Here is a 25,687-nt window from a genome sequence, read left to right as displayed (position 1 = left end):
GAGCTCATTAGCTCCCTGAGAAGAAATAAGTCCCTACCCTGGGAAAGTCCCCACCCCACCCCACCCCATCCTCATGGGAAGGTTAGTACACACAGTATTCACACCGTAAACCGCAGTGTTTACAGTTTACCACACGCTCCAAATCACAGTCATTCCCCTAAGAGGGAAGGTTCAGAAGCCCTCAGAACTGGGAGGGTGGGCAGAGAATCCGGGCTTAATGGGAATCCTGGGTGATTGGGTCAAGAGGTGAGTGGAGGAATTCTGGGAACAGTGGTTAAGCCCCATGAAAGCCAGGAAATGCCACCCGGGGGCATCCTGGCTGACATGCACTCCCCCTTCCTCTCCCTCCCTCTCCCTCCCTCTCCGTCTGCCCCTCTCTGACTGGCCCTCACCCTCGGCATCCCACCCACGCCCAGCTTGCCCACCTGGGTTCTGGGGCCCCGCCTGCTTCCACACATGCAGCTGCCACAACGGGGCGAGCTGTAGCGCCGAGGATGGGGCCTGCCACTGCACCCCTGGTTGGACCGGACTCTTCTGCACGCAGCGTAAGCCCCGCCTCCCAGCCTCCCAGCCATTTGGAATCCCATGCTGCGGCCTGCTGGCTGCCGTGGGCATCGTCTGGACATGCAGTGGAGGGAGGGAGGAGGCAGGCCCCAGGGCTCGGAGCTATCCACCCCCACCACCCACCCCTGGGGTTGAAGAGTCTGGCCGGACTCAGGGGGTTGAGGCGCCCAAAGTCCTGGAAGGCCAGGGCTATCGGGTACCCCAGCAATCACCAAGACCAGACCCTCCTTGGACAGGGGGCCCAGCGTGAGGAGGAGCAGCCTGTGGTTGCACAGCAAAGAGACATCAGCCTGGCCTCTGGTTCCAAGGTACCCTTGTCCAAAGGACTCCCTGCCTCTTCAGCGTGAGGGTTCCGAGCGTGGAGCGTGCAGGGTGTCGCTAGTCCTCACCCCATGCTCAGAGAAAGAAGGGGCAGGAGGCAGGTTTGGTCCCAACTGCACCTCAGCAGTTGCCCCCGCCCTGTTTCTCTTCAGGCTGCCCAGCAGCGTTTTATGGGAAGGACTGCGGGCATGTGTGCCAGTGTCAGAATGGTGCCAGCTGTGACCACATCAGCGGCAAGTGTACCTGCCGCACGGGCTTCACCGGGCGACACTGTGAGCAGAGTAAGCTGTCCCGACCCCTGACCCTGGTGTCAATGCCAGGCCTCAGCCTCCTGCAGGGGAAGCCTCCCCCTTTGAGGTCCACCCATCAGGGCCCTGCACCGCCTGCTCCCTTGACTTTTGGAGCAACTCCCAAGGAGAAAACCTGAAGGTTGGGCCTACGTTGGCTTAAGAGTTTCTTCCTTCAGTGGGGGTGGGGATGGGGCATGTGGAGGCAGAGCAGAGACTTTGCTGGGGGAGGAGCTTAGCGAGAGTAGAGGGAGACAGATCTTGTTTGATTGATCTTTGAAGCCCCCGTGGCACCCGGCTCAGGGCCTGACACACGGAAGATGCTGTGTAAATATAGACCAGGTGAGGAGGAGGTAGGGGTGGGTGTTCCCCCACTCAGGGTTATAGGTGTTCTGTCTAGCCCCAAGTAGCAAACCAAAGCACATCAGGAGCTACAGAGAAAGAGGCTTCGCTCTGTGAGGCAGAACTAATCCTCACAGCTGCCCACATAAGGGATGGGAGGGGTGGAGAGTGGGCGTACCTCACGGTCGACTCCGATTCTCTTCATGCTACACAGGATGTGCCCCAGGAACCTTTGGCTATGGGTGTCAGCAGCTATGTGAGTGCATGAACAATGCCACCTGTGACCATGTCACAGGCACCTGCTATTGCAGCTCTGGATTCAAAGGGATCAGGTGTGACCAAGGTAATACACAGGTGGCAGAGTCCCCGGGGAAGGGGGCTATAGAAAGGGCCCCATGGGGCAGGCTCTAGGGAGTAGCCAATGGGACTGACTGAATTTTATAAGGACACTCTGTGACTTCCTTTTATTCACATTGGGAGGAGAGTGGGAGTGGAATGGGGGGGGGGCCCTGAGGAGGGGGAGGCTCCAGGCACTGGAGAGGCAGATGGAGAAGGCGGCCTCTCAGGCACCACTTCCCTCTGCTCATCCTTGGCAAGTTTGGTGAGCCAAGGAAGGATGACGGCAAGCCAGTGCTGTGGAAGGGTCAGCAGACCGAGTCGGAAGATCTGCCATTACCTGCTAGGTGTCCTTGGGCCGGTCATTTCCTTTTGCTGGGTCTGTTACTCCACATGTGGAAAGACACAAGGTTCTGCGGAGAGCCAAGGAGCCCAAAGGGGCTCAACCTTGGCTCCAGGTCTATAGTCAGACAAGACCGCATAGTGCTGTTGTGAAGACCAAGTTAAGATAATGTGAGTAAAGGACTCAGCACAGTGCCTGGCACATCAAGTGAGCATTCGATAAATGGTTTTTGCTGTTGGCTGTAGGAGATAGGGATGAGAATGGGCACCCAAGCGTCCACAGTACAGAAAAGGGGCCAAAAGACATTTCCACTGCATTCTGACGGGGGATGAGGGACAGCCCACACATATATCATCAAGAGGGGTTTTAGGAGCAGCAATCCTGGGCACACTGGTACAGCACTCACAGCTTTCATTGTCAGTCTCTCATTAGTGCTCACAGTGGGATTGCTGTCCCCATGTTACAAATGAGCAAACTGAGGATTCTGAGTCACACAGTTGGTAGACAGGGAGGGGGCTGAGTCCAGTTTTTCCTGACTCCTGAGAAACCCACTCTACCAGTTACTGGTTGTGTGATCTTGGGCAAATTACCTAACCTTTTGGTGACTCGGTTTCTTCATCTGTGAAAGGGAAATAATTAGTCTATTTCTTATAGGACTTATAAACAGCTTTTTATAGGGCTGCTGGGAAGATCAAATGAGTTAATATCTGTAACTCATTTTCAGAACAGAGTAAAACACTCAGTAAACATCCATTATTTTGGTTCCCACCTATGATCACATTTGCTCCCTGTCACGACCCTGGGACGCTACCCTTTGTAGACAGTTGAAGACAGACACGTGAGGTTGAAGGGATTGAAGAATAAGGCCAAGACCAGCACCCGGGTCTCCTAATCTTAGGAGTCTAGGCCCCAGGCTGAGGAGATCTGAAGAGCAAGCAGGCCTGCCCCAGGCTCAGCCCCTCCCTCTGCCCGCAGCTGCCCTCATGATGGAGGAGCTAAATCCCTACACCAAGATCAGCCCAGCACTGGGTGCAGAGCGGCACTCGGTGGGTGCTGTCACAGGCATCGTCCTCCTGTTGTTCCTCATTGTGGTGCTGCTGGGCCTGTTCGCCTGGCACCGGCGGCGGCAGAAAGAGAAGGGCCGAGACCTGGCTCCCCGCGTCTCCTACACACCTGCCATGAGGATGACCAGCACTGACTACTCCCTCTCAGGTAAGGGCTATGCCCCCAGCAGCTCCCTCCCGCGCCCCGCCCCCGAATACACACACACAGGACCCAAGAGGAGCCACACGGTATTCTTGGGGACACCGAGGTTTACCGCTGAAGGTGGGTGGTCGTGCCTGCAGAGTTGTCTGCTGGGGCTGGATGCTCAGGCTCCCCTGCAGAGATAATGGAGGCGAGGAGCTGGAGCTCACTTGGGAAAGGTAGATGGGGCTCCCAGGGGGTGTCATTTCCAGGGTGCCCACTCTGAACAGCTACGGTTAGGAGCCTTCCTCCATTTCCCCAGAGCTTCCCCTCCTCCTCCCTGGGCTTTAGCCACAAGAGCACCCACACTAAGCAGTAAATTTCCTAAATGCTCCAGGGGAACCTCTCCCCAGCCTGTGCCACCTCAGGAAACCAGCCGTGGGGCCCAATGTCCAAGCCCTGTCCCATTTTTGTTTCCTTGGTGAAGGCCTCAGAGCACCCCTCCCTCCCAGTTCCCAGAGTTAGGAGGGCCCTATTTATACAGTGGAAGGGGACGGGGCCGGACGTGGCGAAGTCTGAAAGTCTGGGCAATGTCCCTCGAATCAGGCCTGCTGGAACCCAGTCTGTTCACAAATGGGGTAACAACTCCAGCAGGCATTTATCTGGGAGTCTGGACTGCTGCCTTAGAAATAAGAACAGCTTTTTGCTTCATATTTCATTAAAGAGAAGAGGTCAAAATGCTCTAAAATTGCCCACAGCCCTGAGCCACAGGAGGGTAGGCCTGTCAGGGTATGCACAAGGATGACAGCTCTCTCCAGCTGTCTCCATAGCTCATGGCTGACCTGCAGCCTCCTGGACCTTGGACTTACTTAGAAAACCAAGATCATGTCGGCCTGCTGACATGTCAATCCTGCTAATTCCATTGCCTACCATTTGCCCAGCTCCATGCTAGGCGCTGCAGGAGAGCCAGAAGCGGCCCAGGTGCAGACCCTACCTTGAGGGAGTTCCTGGCCTACATGCTGCCCTGGGTTTCAGCCAAAGTAGATATCCCCTGATGAAATCCCAAAGCTCATAGGGAGGATTTGGGGATTTTCTTCTATGACTATAGTAAGCAAGGTTGGCTAGGTTTTCCCATGCCATTCCACTGGAATCTGCAGGAGGGCAAGGCTAAGGTCAGGAGAAGTGGGGTTCTCTTTACAGCCTCACTACTGGGATCTGACCCTGGGGGAGGCAGGGGAGGGTCAGCATAGCCCTACATAGTGACTCAGGGATATCTGAGACTGTCAAATTAACGCTTCTCACGCTGGTGCCACCCTCCACACTGGCAAGCCTAACCTGCAACCTGCAAGCTGCAAGGAGGGCCACCGCAAGGAAAGGGGCAAATCAGGCTCTACACATTTCTAGGGGAGTAGTAGATGCCAGGAAGCTTGGGGGCTGGGAGACTTGACTGTCTCTCTTTGCAGAGCACTTTCAAGGCAGCCCAGCCCAAGCATTAGTTTAGGGGTGTCTCATGCCAGGGCCAGGGATGTGATGGCATGTGGCACCTTGTTCTCTTCCCAGATTTGTCTCAAAGTAGCAGCCATGCCCAGTGCTTTTCCAATTCCAGCTACCACGCACTGGCGTGCGGGGGGCCTAACACCAACCAGGCCAGCACTCTGGACAGGAACAGCCCCACCAAGGTACCGGGCCCCTAACTCCCCAGCCCCCATCCGCTTTCTACGCACTGAGCCCTCACCTCTGCCTGGGAAGAAACTGCACCACCACCACCCCGCCCAGGGTCTGTATGGAACCAACTGTCAATACAATACACATTGCCCTGTGATCCCATGTAAACACTCTGTGAAGCACGTAAGAGGAAGCCACCAGGTTATATGGAGCCAACAAGTGCCATGTACCCAGGACACGTCACATGTAACCAACTCACAGCATCACTCGATATAACATACACTCCCATACCCTGTGTGTAACCGGTGGGTACCAAGTCATGTGATCATCAAGTAATCATGTGTAGCCTTGTCACACATAACCATGTAACCACTTTTGCCTCATGTTAACACATATAATCAAAACACTACAGAATTAACCACCACAGTATGTTACCAGCACCATGTGTGCAGCCAGCACATTATAGAGTAACTACTATTACTTAGGTACCACCTTACATACTACATGTTATCAGTACACACCCACAACCATTTGTTGCTATCAGAACCATCACAAGGGACATGGAACCCAAACATCAGCCACAGCCAAGTGTTCCCATTAACAGTGAGTCCTGCAGGCCTTCAAGGTCAGGTGTGTACCACCCTGGACAGGGCCTTTCCTCACAGCTCCCAGCATAACACTGGCTGATGGCAAGACGTCCTCGTACAATCACAGGCCCTTGGGCAAGGATGTCTCAGCACACATGTGTAGTGAGCACCCCCTGGTGTGCCAGGATCCATAGTGGGCAGATGAGAGGTTCAGAAATGAGGGACAGCCCCAAGGACCACAAGGTCAACGGGCTCATGCTGCATACCTGCGTGCACACACACACACTATGGCAGGACCATGGGGGGCTGGGTGGCAAAACCCCATCTTGGGCCAGGAACATGGCCAGGAGCAGTTTTCATCCTCCAGGTCTGTGCCTTATAGAGCTCTAGGGATCCTTTCTCCCCATCTGCCCCACGGAAAATGTCCACCAGTCCACGGACCATGGCTGCTGCCACAGCCCTGGTAGCAATGCACCCTGAGCCCCCTAGCAACAATGACACAGACTCCATATAGCCCCAGGAGCCACCCCTGTCAAGCCAGCACCCAAAGGCCCTCTTCAGGGGCTCTCAGCCTCAGTTTTCCAATAGACTGGCAGTGCTGCAAGCAGGGGTACCTCGAGGTCTGTATGCAAAGCCTGTGGCCGTCAGCCCCACACCCAGCTTCACAGCTTTAGGCTGATCTGAGGAGCCAAGGGAAGGGAATCCAGGAGCTTCCCAGCAGGAGGTCCTTGATTAACTAGAGCCACATTATCAAGGCTACAGCAGGTTAGAGGCAAAGGATGCCAGGGGTGAGAGACAGACGCCAGGGGTGTGAGACAAAGTCCCTTGTGGCCATGTCATTCTTGGTCTCACGCTGACAGGGAAGCACCAGCCACCCTCTGTCACTCAGTAAGGCGGTGGGTGGAGTTACTACAGAGTAGCCCACTTGGTGACCCTCTGGCTCATTTCACCCCAGGGGCCCAAAGTAGTTCTGTATGGTCAGGGACCCCTCAGCCTGGCAAATTTTTAGCAAGGGCAGGCAGCTGTGATGACATGGAAAGGACATGGGTCTGGGAGCTGAGACCTGAGTTGTAGACCCAGCTCTGTCACTGCCTGTGTGTGTGACCATGAGCGGGGCCCACAAGCAGGACTCAGGTCCCCAGCTGTGAAATAAGAACAACCATCCTTGCCTCATATGAAGGGCAGCTGTGAGATCGCAGGAAGAGGAAGGGTTGCGCCATAAGGCCAACCCACCCTGAAGCTTTCTTGGTCACGTGAAAGGAAGATTCTCACACTCAGCCCAGGTCAGGTGGCAGAGGTGACAAGTGATGTTGCAGGCAGCCTCAGCACCCGGCTCTGTGCTGGAGATGGCCTCGTGTTGCAGCCGAGACGCTGCCAACACCCCTTTCTCCTGCAGCTCAGCCCCATCCAGCTGACCTGCTTTCCCTGTCAGGGCCAGCTTGGCTCAGGCCAGTTCTTGGCTCTCAAGAGGCCCTGCCCTTTGCTCCCCTTTGTCCCAGGGGCCCAAGAGCCTTACAGCTTCAGCCAGACTGCTTAGATGGGGGTATATGTTCTGTTCCCACTGGCCTCAGCCACACCACGGTGGCCTATCATAGAACACCTAACTCTCCCTTTCCCTCAACGACCTAGCACCTACGTGGGTCAGGGTCATCACAGGGGTGGGTGCACGAGGGTGGGCAAAAGCAAAGGCTGGGCAGGAGCATCTCAAGGGCACTAGATAGTAACTCGCTCTCCTACTTTCCAAACAGCTCAGTAACAAGTCCCTTGACAGAGACGTGGCAGGCTGGACCCCCTACAGCTATGTGAACGTGTTAGGTCAGTAGTGGTTTGAGTCTGGGCCCCTGCCATCACATCCCACCTTCTTCTCCTTCTCCCATATTGACAGGGGCCCATCCCAGCTTCCTGGGAGAGTTAGTAGGTAAGTCTTAAGCATGGTTTCCCCCAGGGTGAAGGGGTGTGGGGAGGAAACCCAAGCGCCTATTTCAGCTCTTATAAGCAAATGAAGTCCAAGACCCCTTTCATTCCTATGTTAGGGGATAGGGAGAGAGTGGCTATGACCCAGGGACCACAAGGGAGAAAGCTAGGGCCCAGATGTGGGGATTCAGGTTGGAAGCAAAAGATGCACTCACCATCTGGGAAAGGGACCCCTGCCTGAGCCAGGCCCTACCAAGGTGCCCCTTTCAAGGGCTTATTCCCACTGCCCTGGCAGACACCAATTCCTATGGGGGTGCGGGCGGGGAGTGAGGGGTAGCAAGGCCAGTGGCCTCAGCTCTAGCAAATCCCTCTGGCCCTGCTGGCTCTAGCGCCTTTGGATGCTACACATGGAAGCCCTAATTCCTTCCAACCTGCCCCACCCTGACCCTCATCCCCCAACGCCTGCCATACCAGGGCCCTGGGAATAATGGCTCCTCCCTGTCATCCTCTCACTAGACTCCCATTTCCAGATCAGTGCCCTGGAGGCCAGGTACCCGCCCGAGGACTTCTACATTGAACTTAGACACCTCAGCCGCCCCGCTGAGCTACACTCACCAGGTTAGACTCCCAGCCCTACCCTCTATCCCCTGGACCCCTGAGGTTGTCATACCAGACCAGACCCAGCACCTACCCTAACCCCCACTCCTATCCTTTAACTTACCCCCATGGTCCCAGAACTCTCCCTGCTGAGCCCCTTCCCTCCGACATAATTAACCTACAAGCCCAATTCCCTTTCTGAAGAAGGAAGCCTGTCTGGATCCCCTCAGTCACCCCTTCTCCTCCTATCATGGTCAGTGGATATAGACAAACTGCAAGTAGTATTAGGTGAAGGGAACACAACATAACCACACTCCCTGCAGACCACAGAATACAACCCAAAACCACTGAGAAGTGACTTGGAGATGGTGACATCTTTGGGATTCTTTGGGCCCGTGGATGTGAATGACAGAGAGTTAGTTGGTTCTCTGGCCAAAAAGCCCAATGTCCCTCAGAGAGAGACCCCAGACTGGCTCTCCCAGATCATAGGGTAGGGTGGTCCAGTAGGGATCTAGAGTTTGAGGCAGGATGTGTCAACCAACATCCTCTGTGCTCATATATTAGGCTCAAACCTGGTAGCTTGGGAAAGATGCAAAAAAGAGACTTGGAAAATCAGTCCTGCTATGGGAGGATGTGAGGTAGGAGTTATAGAAGTAGGTGCAATGAATAAACAGAGAACTTGGCCTCCCTACAAAGTAGTCCTGCCCTAGATGGCACACTGGACAACCTGGGCCTGAATTCAGGCTCTAGCTGGTTTCTAGAGCTCAAGTGAAATGCAGCTCTACCAGCCCCTGCAGGTCTCTGAGGCCAGTAGCAGTAAGAAGAGCAAAGGTTCTAAATCCATCTACCTGTTAAGTAGGCATGGGCTTCACATGCCCTGGGCTTATACCCAGGAGGCTGTGCTCCTGGCTGTGAGCCCCCTAAGCAGTGCTCAGGACATTCAATAACCCCACCAAATACAACCCCCCGACACACACACTACCACCACCCTGCACCTCTTTCCATTTGGGAGCATCCTCTGGGCTCAGCCCAGATTTCTCCCTTCAACCACTGTAGCCAGAGCCACCACACACTGTCATTTTTTCGCTTACACTGAGGCAGGCTGGTGGCCAATGGGAGAGAATACTTGAGAACATCTGAGGTCTGGGCAGACCTCAACTTCTCACTTGTCGGTGTGATCTCAGACAAGTCACTGCCCTTCTTTGAGCCTGTTTCCTGTTCTCTAAAAAGGGAAAAAGTTAACAGCCTAGCCTCCCTCCCTCAGGGAGGGCAAAAGAAGCCCTGGTCTAGAATAAAGTGCTGAACTGACACCAGTGATACAGACTGTTACAGTCATGCTTCTGAAGGGCACAGGTACCTACAGGCCCTTTGGAGAATAGCAAACTTGAGAAAAACTTGGATCTGATTCTGCTCTATCACTGAGCAATGTGTGGAAGGAAGGGAGATAGGAGTAGGCTCCTGCAATTTCAACTAGGGACCTCTATCTATATGGAAGAGGTATGGGGACGTATCTAAAGAGCCATGGGTTGGTCTTCAGTGTCAACAACTGGGGAGAGTCAAGTGCAGTCAAACTGTGTTTTAGTAAGCACTTGCTGCATGCCTTGCCTGATATGGCATTCTCAGTTAAAAGCTGAAAATAATGGCTTTGTGAGCCCAAGTCATCACTGTCCCAAATTTAAAGTATCACATAATTTCTTTTCTGGGATCACCAGCAGCAAAGAACCAGAGCTTGGTCGCTGAAGCTTTGTGTCCTTCCTGCCTCTGGCTGGGGCTCAGAACCATGCATTGTGGGAGCCTAGGATAAACTGTGACAGCCAAAAGGGAAAAAAGAAATCCTTGGGACTGAAAAACACTGGTAGTATTGTTCAAATACAACTCTCAATTATGTGCAAATGGTCCACCCAAAAAAAGTGGGGCAGGGGGAGGGGGACTAAGCCAGCTGACTATGTAAGGGAATGACTATACATCTGTAGAGATGACCAATGAAGAACCTCAGCTACCTGTTCACCTCCCTCTGGCTCCCCTCAGTCGAGCTTTGGATCCAGAAGGGGAGAGGGAAGACCAGAGCTACAAGGTGAGAAACACTCTTCATCCCCTCTCCGAAGTCCAACAGAACTGGGACTGGGAATGTCATACACCCTTCCCCCAAGCTAAGAACTGGTTCTGATTCATTCCTTATCCTATACTTTTGGAGACCGAAACTTCACCTACAGTGACTGTAGGTGGCATCAGAACTGCCTTTGATCACCTCCTGGAAGACATTCCCCTCAGAGTGAAGGTTAAAGAGCAGTAGTGCTAAATACGCCAGGGGGTGCTGTAGCTCATCATTTATGCTTTAGGAGCTTTTAAAGAATTCCTGTATGGTCAAGATGATTTAGAGTAGATTAAACCCAGAATAATTTTCTAGCACTAAAGAACTATTTATTTTCTGGGTAGGGGAGAAAGAAAAAAAACAAAAAAAAAGAACTCATGCAGTCTAGGTAAACCTCATTCACCCCTATATTTTTCTTTCCTTTTACTGTTTTTATGCAGGTGCTTGTGGAATGGATAGACGTCAGAACACATACATTATGGACAAAGGCTTCAAAGGTACAGTATCTAATCCTGACGTCCCATTAGAAAGGGCTTAGCAAGAAAAAGAGTGCAGATCTGAAATGGCCAGTTCTACCAGGTACAAACTGCGCATCTCTTCCCCCACCCCGCCCCCCAAAAATGTTTGGGGCTGCTGGGTAGCTCTGCCCAGGAGGAGCAATCATAATAATAATGATTTCATCTTTTGATTTCAGTTGCACCTGCTTAGGAAACGCTTATGGGTTTTTTATAGATGCCAACTAAATGTCTTCGGAAATGCAGAACGTCATTATCCAACCAATTAGTACAAGTTAAATTGATTATAAAATCTGAAATAAAGTCAATCTACCTGCCCCAGAGGCCTCCTGTCATTGCGCTGGTAAGGAATGCCACCCTGCACCTTCTGGCTTTCTGGGGCACAAGGAATGAAAATAATACCTAGTGTTAATATTGTACGGCACTCCACCCTCACGAGATCTCTGCCCCAGAGAAGAGGGAAGCCAGGACTAATCCCTAACACATGGGAACTGCAAGTTGGATCATCCTTCTAGGAAGTATACAGGTGAAGCCAAATATGAAAGGTCAGGTCCTGCCCCAGGCTTAGGGCCTAGGTTTAAATAACAGAAATGTGTGAAACAGGTGGCTTTGAAATTGTCACTTATTAACTATGACCAACCACCAGTAAGGCACAGTTTTCTCAAATTGCAAGGTTGGGATAAGTATGCCTGTCCTATGATCTAACAAGGTTATCCTGAGTAATAAAAAACACAGATCAGAAGTGTTTCTGCATATTGTAACGGGTTATACTAATGTAATAGAGTTGTCCTTTTGTCTCTGAGGACTATTTAAGAGTCTCAGCCAAACTGAAAGAGATATGACTTACAGCAACGATCCCAGTGGATATCCTAAACCCAGCTGTGTACCAGAATCACCTGGAAAGCTTGTTAAAAATACATATGTTCACCCCCCAACTCCCCAAGATTCTGATGCCATAGATCTAGAGTGGGACCTTTTGTGACAAATGCCTCAGGGCATCCTTATGTAGCATATCACCTAACACTTACAAACCCCTAAGTCTAGACTGACTCAGATTTCCCAGATTACCCTTCTGGTCTTTCAGACTTAGACTTAGGTACACCTGAGACACCACTTTCCTAACCAAGGAGAGCTAGTCGTCTTCAACCTTTGGTGGGGTGGTTATTAGAAGTGGGGTGAGGAAAAAAAAAAGTGGGGTGAGCTAGGGGTGGATGGTGGTGAGAATTGTGTTCTGAACAACAGAGCAGGAAGGACAAGTCTCCACCAGCACGTGTTAGGATGTGCACAGCCCAAGAGAACGATCTGAGGACAGAAGGTCACCACCCATAGGTCACTATGCCCTTGGGATCATCATTCTCACAATTTTTTGTTAGTTTTGACTTAAACCACCCAAACGAAAGGAAGCGCCATTACAGTAGATGAAGCTAAACAATAGAAAACAAAACTATACTGTCTTATCACTGTGACCTCAGTTTCTTTCTCAAGGAGGAATGGGGCTTGGACAGAAACATCCCTAAGGACCTTTACAGCTCTGAGAATATGCATGACTCAAGCATGAATGAATTCAGACAGGCCCAGACACCTCAATAAATGAGCACACAACTTCCCTATGCACTTCACTGTCCTGCGCATTGTGTTTATAGTAGTTACTCGCAGCCATAAATGTAAAACAAAGTTAAGGACAAAGTTAAGGACTCGGCCATGGCGTCATTCATTCCTGTTTTGTGGGATCATATATCTGAGTGTCTGAGTGCAGGGGAGACTTGGAAGCTAGCAGCCAGGTTTCATTTCACCACTCTGGCTATAATTATCCTTTAAATTGGAAAGAAAAGATGGCTATGTAGGCAAATGTACCAACAGGTGTTAGGGACCAACACACCAGAACAAGAGGAAAATGGAACATCACAGTTAAGAGCTTTACAGAAATACTTATCAAAGACATGGAAATAAACCCCACTAACTGGCTGAACTCCCCAGATAAACATTTAATAATCTAGTTTGTACCAGGAATGGAATTATTTCCTAAAACTACTGGCCCAAACCAAATTATAACCACTAAGAGTTAAGATAAAGAGTCTTAGTGTTCTCTGAACTCAGTGGGAAAGAGCCCTGGCCTGGGAGTTAAAAGATATGGGTTCTAAGGGGAATTCCCTGGTGGTCCAGTGGTTAGGACTTGGCGCTTTTACTGCTGGGGCCCGGGTTCAATCCCTGGTCGGAGAACTAAGATCCTGCAAGCTGCACGATGCAACCAAACAAAAATTAAAAAAAAAAAAAACAAAAAACAAAAAACGGGCTTCCCTGGTGGCGCAGTGGCTGAGAGTCCACCTGCCGATGCAAGGGACACGGGTTCGTGCCCCGGTCCGGGAGGATCCCACATGCCGCGAAGCGGCTGGGCCCGTGAGCCATGGCCGCTAAGCCTGCGTGCGTGTCCGGAGCCTGTGCTCCGCAACGGGAGAGGCCACAACAGTGAGAGGCCCGCGTACCGCAAAAAAAAAAAAAAAAAAAAAAAAAAATTGGGGTTCTAGTCCTGGTTCTTGCTGTGTGGCACTGATTAGATCACAGTGTTGTTTTCTGAGTCTTGGTTTCTTCCTCTATTAGAAGGACAGGGTTGGGGCTCCCCTGGTGGCGCAGTAATTAAGAATCCGCCTGCCAACGCTAGGGGCATGGGTTCGATCCCTGGTCTGGGAAGATCCCACATGCCTCAGAGCAACTAAGCCTGTGTGCCACAACTACTGAGCCTGCGCTCTAGAGCCTGTGCTCCGCAACAAGAGAAGCCACCGCAATGAGAAGCCCGCGCACCGCAACGAAGAGTAGCCTCCACTCACCACAACTAGAGAAAAGCCCACGCACAGCAAAGACCCCACACAGCCATAAATAAATAAATTTATAAAAAAAAAAAGACAGGGTTGTGCAAGCACTATCTCTAAAGCCCTTTCCAGCTCTAAGCATCTAATCCAGTCAATGCTCCCTTTCCCGTTACTTACTATAAAGACCTCCACTCACTGTCATCTGGAGGTTGCGCGAGATCACTCATACCGCTGTGCTAACCCCATTTTACCTCTAAACACCTTTCCATCTCTCCTTCCCCTGCTCCCCCCTCAGCAAAATTATTCTGCAACAAACTGCCTCATGTCAACACTTATCTGTCAGGCATTTCAAAGTGCTATAGAAGAATCCTCCCCACTACTCTCCATCACCTTAATGATCCTGAAATCCTGGATCCCACTGTTGCTGCCCCTTTCCCCACCTGTATGCTCCTTGCTAATCCAACCTCCAAGTCTCTCCTTGCAATAACCTTGGCTTCCCAGGTAGTCAGGAGCCCACTGACATCCTGAAAACTTTTTTCAGCCAGTGTGGGAGAAAAGGCATTGTGGCCTTCTAATAGTAGTAGTAGGCTGAGAAGACAAGAGATGGACGTTCAGTGCCTGGGTTTTCCCCAACCGTGAAATATTGGCCTTAAGTAGATGACAGTGTGAACCTGAAGGCTGGGATAAGTTCAAATCCTACTCACAAGATGGCCTTGGAAAATCATTTCCCCTCTCTCGATTTGTTACTTCCTTTATAAAATGAAGATGTTTCAATTAGTTCATTTCAGAGGCCCCTTCTGCCTCTGATAGTTATGTGGCTGTATGTGATTTGGGGAAGGTAGGAACTATATGAGAACAAATGCCAGGACATTATAGGGCTAAACCTTCAGCCTTGATGCTAATTACAGGCCTTAAAGGAGTGACTCCCCAGAGCTTGGAGAGCCTTGGTTGATGTCTCCCCTTTCTTTGCAACATGCCCAAAGTGCAAAGACTGGTATAGAGGTGGGGCTATAAAAAGATGAGGAAGTGTCTTAGAGCAGCTGGTTATTCTTCCCCTTACCCTGCCCTCCCTCAGAGCAGGCAGGTGGATGACTCAGCTGGAGAAGAGTAGGTTCCTGAAGTATAGTTTTCCAGCTGGCCCTGCCCTTCCCCTCCCTCCTCAGAAAACAGAATCCAGTTTATTCCATAATTCAACACCCTCCTACCACCACCTCCAAACACACACACACTCTTCTCCATCCCCTTTGGCTTTACCTCTGGCCCCTTTATGGATGATACATCTTCTCCCTGAGACTCACCCCATTCCCACAAACCCCAATTTCTCTTTTATCTATTTAGGTGCATCCCCTGCTACAGAGCAAACAATTTATTTCCCCAAACTTGAAAGCAGCCGACTTTTCTGGTGGAAATAAGAGGGCCACTACTGGTTGGCTGAGGCTCTGTTAGGCACTGAGCTAGAGCTTCAAGCCTCTCCCACTGCCCTAATAATCAGTCATGGGACGTCCACAAAAAGAGCTTGGCCTTTCTCAGCTGAACTTGGCCCCACAGACAAAAGGCTTTCCTTGTTCAGGGTAAGGTGAAGCTGTTGCAAACAGTTTGCATTTAGGATATAGGACAGGCGTACAGGGTAACAAAATATGGGGGGAAAACACCTTGATTGGGTATCAGAGCAGGGAGGGGTCGTCCTAACTTAACTACTTACTAACATTAGGCAAACTTTATGAGCTTTAGTTTCCTCATTTCTAAAGTAGTAATACTAGTCCTTCCTGCCTGGCCCCCTGCACAGATGTAACGAGTGTCAGTGATCTAACTGGAGTCAGTGAAGACCAGCTACATGTGCTATAAAGCGAGCTAACACTAGTCCTCAAATTTTAGAAAATATGCAACTGAGTCAGCTGCCAATCAAAGTAAAACTGATGTGCCTGCGTGGGGAGGAGGGGAGAGGTGTTAGGGGATAGCCCTTCTTTAAGCAGTACTAGTAGTCCTCAGCTTCCACAGGAGCAGCTGAGTCATACTGCCTTACTACTTGGCTGGTAAATTCAGAGAACCCAAAATGGGACCAAGGGGCCAGCTGAGGTTCCTAGACTTAACCCCACTCCCTTGTACTAAGAAACAAAGTATTCACTAGAGGCAATTCCATGTGACTCGGGCAGGTCATGGCCTAGCACCCAGAGCCACCTTTCCCCTATGAGAGCCTCACCAGTAGCTGGGCCAATCCAGCCTCCCTTTAGTCTCTGCTGGGACTGCTCGTTGTCTAGCAAGAATGTTTTCTCCTCCTCTCTAGGGTTCTAAGAGAGAGGCCACCATCCAAGACAGGACCCAAGACCCACATCTCTCTCTGCCTGGGGGCTAAGCTGTGATACAAAGTGCTCTGAGCCTGGTTCTGGAGCTTGCTCTAATACTGACAAGCAGGGTAACCCTGGGAAAGTCACTATACAAATCTCAGTTTCCTCATAAGCAATAAAGGGGGAGGGGAAATAATAATTACTGCTCTGCCTACACTTTTAGGAACTAATGGGTGAATGTAGTTTTGTACAAGATTGAGGAAATGTTACCTGCTAAAACAAACATAAATAACCCTATACTAACAAAAAAGTAAATCCCCTCCCAACCAGTTACCTGCTGTGGGAGAAAAGACTCCTGTGGTGGCACACATCTCAACTACTTCAGTCACGTGGAGCGCTCTGCTCTCACCGGACCAAGGTACATCCAGTAACCCCTTGAATTATACTACCACTTTCACTTTTTTACATTTTCATTAATTTCACAAGTTGGAGGCAGAAAGCATAGAAAAATAGCAGCCCCAAATGTAAATTGTGGTGGTTCTAGTGAAAGATCATCTGAGAATTTTACCATCTGCTAGCACTTATAGAAATTTAGAGCTGAGAAATAGAGAAATTTCACCATCTGCTACCACTTATAGAAATGTAGACTTCTTAGATCACTCTTGACTACGAAGCCCCTGCAACTCAGTGCTTATTTCTAGATTCCCCTGGCTGGCAGAGCCTCACAGAAGGATGAGGGCCAGAGTTGCCAAATTAGAGTCTCCTGCTTTTTCTAGGCAAGTTCTGCCTCATTTGAAACAATCCACAGGAGGCAGTAATCTTCCCCCAAAAGGGAAAATGGCATAGAGGTTGAAAGAAGGGCTCCCGTTTCACTGTGACTCCCAGTCACAAAGAGAACCTTCTTCCTCCAGTGAACTACAGTTACCTTGCTTCATATTCGGAAACCAGTTTACAACTTTTGTACCCTAATACACCCTGAAGTCTTGGGGATGATGCACCTGAGAGACTACAGGAGAAGCAGCATGAGTTCTCCTAGTATCAGAGAAAGATACTGCTAAAATAGATTTCAGTTAGCATTCCTGAGAACTGGAGTAACTGACCCCAGAAGATATACTGCAGGCTTACTAGAAAACAGGAACTTTCCAAAGCCTAGCTTGAGACCCAGGTGCTTTTTAAACCTCTATTACACTTCAGTCTGCCCCACCTCTGATCACGAGCTTCTCGAGAGCAGGGATACTACCTGTTTGCTGCCTAAAGGTTGCCAAATTGCTGGCACTTGTGCCAAATCACACGCCTACTTCTTCTGAACCTAAGCTTAGTCCTCAAAAAGAATTCAGAAAAATGATATCACAGAAAATACACAGGCCAAGGAGTCCCAAGGCATGGATTCAAGTACTAGCACTGCCATTCATGAGCCATATGACCTTAGACAAGTCACTTCATCTCCCTGGGCCATCATCTTATAAAATACAGTCAACTATCCTTGCAAGATTTTGTAAAAATTAAACAACAGATGTGAAAGCATATTATGAATATCTTGAATTAATCCCTTTCTGGTGCTATACCTGACTACTAAAACAAAAATGTTCTTATCCCTCCAAAAACATAATTCCTTAGAACTCTGCTTACCTAGAAAAGCACTCCTCAACGTATTTAGTAAGTGAATCTGGGATTATCAAAGGTGTTTACAACTTCTCGATCCTGAAAGCACATAAACTGTACTCTGCTTTTGGTATGTAAATTAAGTCATGTGTCCTTGCTTGTCCTAAGAAATCTCTCTTGCCTTGCAGATTACATGAAAGAATCCGTATGCAGTTCTAGCACTTGTTCCTTGAATAGCAGTGAAAACCCTTATGCCACAATTAAGGACCTACCCATCCTCACCTGCACGCTTCCAGAAAGCAGCTATGTAGAAATGAAGTCGCCTGTGCACACGGGGTCTCCATACACAGATGTGCCATCCTTGTCGACATCTAATAAAAATATATATGAAGTTGGTAGGTGTCTCAAATAAGTAACTTAGTGAAATCAGGGCACTAGTACAGCATCTGAAGTGAAAACAGCCCTCTCCAGTCCCCCTGTCTTGAAAATACACCCTTCTTTTGTTGCTTTTTAAGGAATCCAAGGTGAACTGTCTTTCCCAGGAATGCCCTCCTCTCTCATACAAGAAATCAAATTCTTGTGCCAACTCTGCTTTTAAAAAACACTAAGGCTACGTGTGAAGCAGATATATTGGGGGTGGGGAGTCAATACACACAAACACATACACTTCAACTGATTGTTGACACAAATTCCTGTTTAAAAAACAATCAGAACAGACATTTGCAAGTTTCGAAATCACCTTGTTCTACTTTTTCCCAGTTTAACCCATGTCCCTGGGCTCACTGATACAACCCCTGACCCCTACCTCTAGGATACTCCAAGTCCCTCGGTTTTGACCAGAGCTTGGGATTCTGATAGCACACTCACTTAGCTTTTCAATCTCTTGAACAAGCCTCAGTCCTAACCTTCATACATTTATCATAAACCCCTGGCTTCTCCCCCGACCAAGTTAAATAGAATTCTCTTCCCCCCAACAAGGCAACCAAAGCTAATCTGTTCTCTGAACTCATTTTTCACTATATTCCTTAGAGCCCACAGTCAGTGTGGTCCAAGAAGGCCGTGGTTGTAACTCCAGCTATATCCAGAATCCATACGACCTACCTAGGAACAGCCATATTCCTGGTCATTATAACCTCCTCCCAGTAAGACAGAGCCCTGCCAATGGGCCGTCCCAGGACAAGCAGTCTTGAGGGTTAAGCCTCTCTCTTGCAATGCGCTCTGCTGAATATTCTCTGACTCTCTGAAAGAAGACAATCCCTTGACTTGAAATAATGGTACAGACTGACTCCAGCTGCGTGTCAGTTATAACGTTCACCTGGAACTAAAGAAGAGCTTCCAAGTGGGACTGGGGTAACTGTTCAAAAGGTCCGTTCTCAAAAGCAAATTCTACCGCCCACCCACCCCCAACCCCAAATGCCACGGATTATATAATCTTTTAAAACATTTAAGATAAAGCTACTCATCAACATCAGCTAAATATATACATATTAATATTTATATATTAAATTATCTGAAACATGATGCTTAGAAAGCATGTAGAATAGGTTTTACCAACTTTCCTAGGAGTAAAGGGGACTGGGGAGGAGAGGGGATTACTTTAAAGCACCTGAAATGTATATGTGCTTTTGGTTCCTGTTACCATCACTTATCTGTTTTATTACCTAAGATAATTAGTACATAGACACAAACTGTGCTAATATCAATCCTAAAGTACCTGTACATATATGTCAGGTCAATCAAATTATAACTGCCAAGATTACAGAGTTTAGTATACAGTCTAATGCTGACAACTTCAATTTTTTAAAATAAGACTTTAATGAATACAAATTAACTTTCCCTCTTCTGCCCCTGCTGGTAGTAGGAGGAAAAAAAAGTTTCCAAAGTGCCACAGCCTCTTTCAATCAAACAATGATTTCTAGGCCAGCTTTACAAAATCTTGCCAATTCAAAGTTCAAGAACATTGCAAGCCAGTCCTGGCCTTGTCATATCTCCTGAGTCCATCCAACACCTCAGTTATTGCATGTGAAATGGAACTCTGAGATGATGCCTTTAAGCAAGCAGTCATGGACTGGTAAGAATTAAACATCCCTAAAAATGGTTATTCGGCCTCCCGAATTTATTTGGTTGGCATTCCTTGACTCAGAAGAGTCCATGCTGTCAAGCATATCTTCATAAATCTTGAGCTTGATGTAGTATGGAACCTAAAAGTGTAGAGGAAATTAGACAAAAGTGGATATAGGAAGTTTAAGTTGTTTTAAGTACATTATGCTTTTTGATGGAACTAAATGAAATGATCAAAGAAGAATGGACTGTAATCAATTGCTGTAACATGATGTAAAAACTTAACATGTAAGTATATGAAGTACTTCTACCTTCTAAGCACCACCTACTGACATGGCCAAAAATGTATTACAATGAGCCAATGCTACAGATCCCAGTATTCAGGTGTAACTATACTTCCACTCTAATGAATGTAAGTAAACTGGGGCTCGGATGGGTCAAAAAGGAGCCTCTCCCAAGCCCTAAAGAGGACCTCCTCACAAGAATTAAAGACCAAAAGGGCAAAGCAGGGAAACTAATGACCACCCTATACCAACTCCATTCTCTGATTAACAGTCCAGGCAGTAAAAAAAATACTTCCAAAAAGGTATACAGAGGAGGAACTAAGTGACTGTAAATGACTGCAAAGCTGGAACAGCTGCTACAGGAAATGTGGGAGTTCTGAAGCCCTTGATACACACTGGAAGTCTGCCATGGAACCCATTAGTTTGGGCAATAACCAGCAAAAGCAAGAAAATAAATAAATGAGTAAATCCTCCCTCCCCCACTTCACTCAAGGCTTAAGCAAATTTTATCGTTAGGGGAAAATATAATACTTACATGAATGCTGCATGTATGCATGGGAGCAAGTGATCAGCAATAGCGAATTTACTTTCAAAAAAAGCCTTATTAAAATATAAATACTAGAAAATTACTTTGTAGACCCAAGTGAATATTTCTCATACATATGTAGGAAGAAATAGAGATAAGAGACTTACCTCACTATTTCAGGGCAGCAAGTGCTCAAATATCTTTCTCAAGTAAGGATCAAGAAGCATGGTGAAGTCAGATCAGCAAGGAGAAACTTCGTCTCAATCCCAGGTTTTATTTTCTTCCCTTAGCCTGCAGGTACAATAACTGCTGCCTGGCAAACTGCAAACAAGCACTCAAGTTTCGTTTCACCTCTTTTTTGCCAAGTATCTTCTGGCAAAATTCAGCAAGAGGTGGCATGGTGGAATTGCTAAAGCACTGGGTCGAGATTTGAGTGTTACTTGTCCTCTCTGGGTTCCTTTTTTCCCCATGTATTGAAAAAAAGGTAGAAGCAGAGAAAGGTAAGGGAGCTCTGACAACCCTTCAGCTCTAGCATTCTGTGATTTTTAAAGAAATGTAATACAACTCAAATCAGGCAATACAGTGAAGAAGGGAAAGGCAGAGGGTGTGATTAATCTATTGTGACAACAGCTGCCTTCACTTATCTAAGAGTTACTGGTAAAAGACATTCCAATCTAACAGAGCACCTACTAGGAACTTCTGTCTAGCACTGTCACAAATAGGTTCAGGGTCAACCTAAACATGTGCACTGTGCATTTTATTGGCAACATGGAAAAGTCTGTTCAATTATTTTACAGAAGTTAAGTTTTTACTCAAAGTGATGTGCATACAATTCAAATGAATAAGAAAAACACAATTACTGTACAACAGCATAAGTGCAACTATGAAATGGCAATACTTTTTTAAACACCCCAGATTTGTAATATATTTGTTCACTGTGCAGAGGGATCATACCTTGTACAAAATAAAATGAATTTCTCAAACTAATTTAACAAGAATGCCCACTGTTGTGTTGCAAACTGAAAATGTGTCTATAATCTACACCTTAGGTTTAAATGTAGAACTAACCTACATTTTGCGTGGTCACTCTAGACAGCAAGAAAAGTGAAAATCATCCCAATACATGTTTGAAAATAAAGTGAAAAGGTTCTATCAAATTTATAACAAGAGAGTCTCTTCCTTTAAAGTAATGAATGGGAGCAACACATTCTTATTCATGTACAAAAATTATTGAAATATCTCACACACATCAGTATACTCAAATAGAGAGTTTCTCTGCTTTCACAAAGATCTGGACTCAAAGACAACTATTACAACTTGTGCTCAGCTCCAGAGACACAAAGGTACTTCTATGGAAAGGAATAAAGGCAAGTGTAAGGGCCACCTAATTAGCATAAGTGCAATGAAGAGCTGTCCACCAGAAGTTATCACCCACTACAGTACTCTGGGTGCATCTGTTTTAGGACCTTTTAAAACATATCCTTGTGACCTAACTGGTAAAGAAGCAGCAGAATTAATTTTGTAATAAAATACAAATGCTAAAAAATAGCTTACTGAATGCATTCAGTGGTATAAGTTTAAAATTTCTCCCTTATACTTTCAAAGTTTTGTATGTAATCCTCATACTTAAGTCAAACTAAAACCTTTCAACTTGCCAGTTCACAAGGCTTACATGATACTCAAAAGTTATTTCCACTTAATAAAATGTCTAACCAAGAACTTTTGCTATTTAGAGACTAAGACTCATTCAGAAAAGATCTAACAGACAATCCTTAAAGGCCGGGAGGCTAGGGCTTTGACATCTGAGTGAAAGACAAAACATAATCAAGGGATATAAGGCTAATAAAGGTATTTACTGAGAATAATAGTGCTTTAAGATTATGACTTACGAGGCTCAGAATACCACCCAATAGCATAAATGACAACCAAAGGCGGCAGGTTGTGCACTCAATCACTGCAAGTTGTGCACTCAATACAGGAGATTCAAGAATGATACCATTAGCCATTCATCCAGCCAGAGGGAAGACAGAAGAGGCCCAATTAATCTGTATGTGGCAACAGAAGATGGAAAATCTTTCTCAGAAGGGATGGATGACAGATACATAAGGGATTCATTATACTATTATTTATACTGTGTATAATAATTATATATTATTTACATAATAATTTTATATAACAATTGTTTAAATGGTAAAATTCTCAGACAACAGCCCCCCAAGCTAAACTAGAATGAACCCTAGGATTAGCCCCTTCACTCTTTTAGATGGTCCTTCCTTATTGTTCTGACACAGGGTTGCAGGAAGGATAAATACTAGGAATATAAGTATGAACAAAGCACTTTCCCCACCCTTGCAGATCTTACAATGTAGCAATTACAGAAGGGCAGGGATAAACAGAGGACCCTGGCGATTAGTCTGATAGTGATTATACACTTTCTTCCCTGACCTGCAGAGCTAGAAAGACTCTGAGCAGTGGTCCAACAGAAACCCAGAGAAGGAGGAAGATCTGGTCTGCAGCGCCGGTTGTCAGATTACCTCCTTATTCCAGTTTCTGCCTCCCAGGCCATTGTCTAGCCCAGCAGATGGCCCTCCAGAGCCTTAGGAGTGAGTGCTAAAAGCCATACGCTTATTCATTAGGATGCGGATAACAGGGTCTGAGATTTTGTGGTTTGGGGCCAAGGTTAAGTTCTACTGACTCAACCACAGGAAAGGAATCCTGTTGCCTATTAATTTTCACCATCACTGGTACTGATAACATAGTAGTTAACAGCCAATATACATGACATCTGTGCCAGGACCTATCAATTCTATGCTTAATAATGTTAAATAATTCAACTCAAATGTTTACTAATAATTAATTACTATCCTAATAGACAATGCCATTTATATCATGTGTGTGCACACATAAACCTATACACTTGGATTTAATCATTGGTTCTATTGATGGAATCAGTCCAGGGACTGATCTACCTTACTAGATTCCACTTAAGAGATTAAAAAAAAAAAATTAAACACAAAATGTTTTTAAAGGTTCTCTCTCCCAAACATGAATATATTTCAAAGTATATATTAAAAGCCAGCAGAATTTTCTTTTAACAGTAAAAGCCAAAAAACAGCAGTTCTCAGCTCACAGTTGACATAGCAGCCCCTCAAGTGCTCCTCCCCCCTTAGTACATATAGTACTTTGATGCATATTGTTGAAATTGACAGTCATTTTGCAAATGTTCTGAAAGCTTTCATCTTATTTAATGGTGTTAACATGGAAATAAAGACAGCATTTTAATCAAGTTATTATAAGACCAAAAACATCTTGCAAAGTATACACATGATTTTTATTTATCTATTATATTTAAATTTTAGTTAGAATGCATAATAATTTGGCTCTAGTACCTGAAGAAAGTATTCATTCATAGAATTACTGAATTAAGGCTGGGATAAACCCCAGAAATGGTCTAATCCAGTCCCCTCATTAACTGGAAGTGAGGTTCAGAGATAAAATGACTAGAAGACCTGTGACTAGATTCCAAGTCTTTCTCACCCAGTCCAGTGCTCTATTATAGCTGCCACTTTCAATCTTTAAACTCAGAATTTAGCATACTTTCTAATATATGCCTAGTATCAACTTCCTTTCAAATATTCTTTCTCTATCCTCCAATTCAGCTTTTAGGAAAATAGATAACATTATCTCTCAGTCTAATCCTAATGGTCTCCCTTACATAAATTGTAATGATATTAGCATTCTGTATTACTTTATTGTTACCATCAGCCTCCCACAGTTTCTTTAAAAGATTAGAATGACAACTCCAGTTTATTCGGCGTATTGTATAGATGAGTGAAAAAGGTGACCTGTCAAATCCCAGGAAGGGATGCAGCACCAGGACTGCTCCAACCAGGAGAACAAAAAGCAGCTCTTTAGCACTTGTTTGACTGTTATGCTAACCCACTAAATGTGGTGAAAGAAGGTCCTTTCATTGTCTTTGTTCATTTTTTTTCACACAGGGAATAGATATCCTTATGCACAGTCCTTATGCAAAATTCATATTTTGTTTTGAATTTTTTTCCCAGGCTTACGATGTTTGTGAGACATCAAATAACCAGGCTCCATTTTTCTCCTGTTTTAAAAAAAAATCTCCAGAAATTGAAACCTAACAGGTTGGAGTAAGATCTTAATTATCCACCCAGCCTTTGAGTTATTCTGCTTCTGGTGTTGGCCAAAATTGTCTAAATAGTAGAGCTTTTTTTTTCTTTTTAAGGTAGATGGAAGAGATTATCACAATAGCTCAAACCACTGAGAGGGTTTGCATTTTGTAAATATAAGTCACTGACGACAAAAATTAAGATGTTTATTTCCCCAATGATGAAATAAATATGACTAGCTCTGATGGGCAATCCAAACTCAAGAAGTCTAACTTTCCTGCAGAACCCTCTGGCAGAAGACACCAACTAGCACCCCTTCTTAGAATTACAATTTAGCATACTCAGTGCAATGGCTAAAGAAACTTACCCTTACAGAGTAACAACTACTATTAGAGAGAAATCATAAACAGCATTTTAGAACAATGACATACAAGTTAAAATCAAGATGGCTAAGTGACTTTTCAGGACAATACAATAGGTTTTTTAAAAATTCAAAGTTAAAATAACTGAAAAGCAAGGTCAAAAAGCAAAATACTTCTAAACTACCTTGAGCCCTAAATTGTCATAATATTTAAAAACTTAGTGTTTCTTACTTGAGACAGTCTGTCTCCTGAGATACTATTCAGAATGAAGACACTTGTTGAAATGCAATCAGATTCATTTTCTACTACTACTTAAGGTTTCTTGGAATTCTCCCAAGATCCAACCATGCCCAAGGCAACATTAAGTCTACATTTGGTAAAATTTCAAAGTTACTTTATTCATTTTCAATTCACTACCTAGTTTCTCCTTCTCTTAAATAATTTTGTAAAAAATTTACTACCAATTTTGAGTAAAATAGTGATGGAGCCTCTTCTTGGGTCTGGTGACACTGTTACGTACCAAAGTACAGAGATTACTTTCCTAATGTTTTTGGTAATATTCAATACTTTTTCCAAGAACAGCATAATTGAACTATATGTCTAAAATCAAAGCTGAATTCACACAATGATGCCTCCAATTCAATTGTTTACTCTGTAATCCAAGGACCTATGCTCTTACTCATCAGAAGCAAATATTCCATGGCTACATCCAAAGCACTCAAAGGAAAAATATAATCTGACAACATAAAGAATAGTCCCCCTATAACAGTTTATTAGAATGTGAATATATTCCAAATCAATAACTAAAAAAAAAAAAAAAATCAAGTTACAAAGCATGCATAAAATACAAAGTAGCAATTTACAAACAGATAGTAG

At 46.2% G+C, this 25,687-nt stretch overlaps 1 protein-coding gene across 3 annotated transcripts in view; it reads left to right on the top strand.

The window, feature by feature from the left end:
* MEGF11 (multiple EGF like domains 11) overlaps positions 1-22,521 on the top strand; it is a 389,787-nt gene extending 367,266 nt beyond the window's left edge. For 2 of the 3 annotated variants that reach the window (XM_029237750.1, XM_029237749.1), the window contains 10 exons: positions 417-545; positions 1,038-1,166; positions 1,729-1,857; positions 3,169-3,405; positions 4,939-5,057; positions 7,379-7,445; positions 8,061-8,162; positions 10,674-10,730; positions 17,631-17,837; positions 18,472-18,804. In XM_029237750.1, coding sequence (XP_029093583.1) covers positions 417-545; positions 1,038-1,166; positions 1,729-1,857; positions 3,169-3,405; positions 4,939-5,057; positions 7,379-7,445; positions 8,061-8,162; positions 10,674-10,730; positions 17,631-17,837; positions 18,472-18,632 — 1,337 coding nt within the window. In that variant the 3' untranslated portion in view covers positions 18,633-18,804. Of the gene's footprint in view, positions 1-416; positions 546-1,037; positions 1,167-1,728; positions 1,858-3,168; positions 3,406-4,938; positions 5,058-7,378; positions 7,446-8,060; positions 8,163-10,673; positions 10,731-17,630; positions 17,838-18,471 lie in introns of all 3 variants that reach the window. The other variant, XM_029237751.1, reaches the window with a different exon arrangement.
* Positions 22,522-25,687: the final 3,166 nt, after the last annotated feature.

Source organism: Monodon monoceros, unplaced genomic scaffold (genome assembly GCF_005190385.1).
Source record: "Monodon monoceros isolate NGI ecotype Baffin Bay Population unplaced genomic scaffold, NGI_Narwhal_1 Super_Scaffold_21, whole genome shotgun sequence".
NCBI classification, from domain to species: domain Eukaryota; kingdom Metazoa; phylum Chordata; class Mammalia; order Artiodactyla; family Monodontidae; genus Monodon; species Monodon monoceros.
The sequence above is the reverse complement of the archived record's forward strand: the minus strand, read 5'-3'. Positions and strand labels throughout refer to the sequence as shown.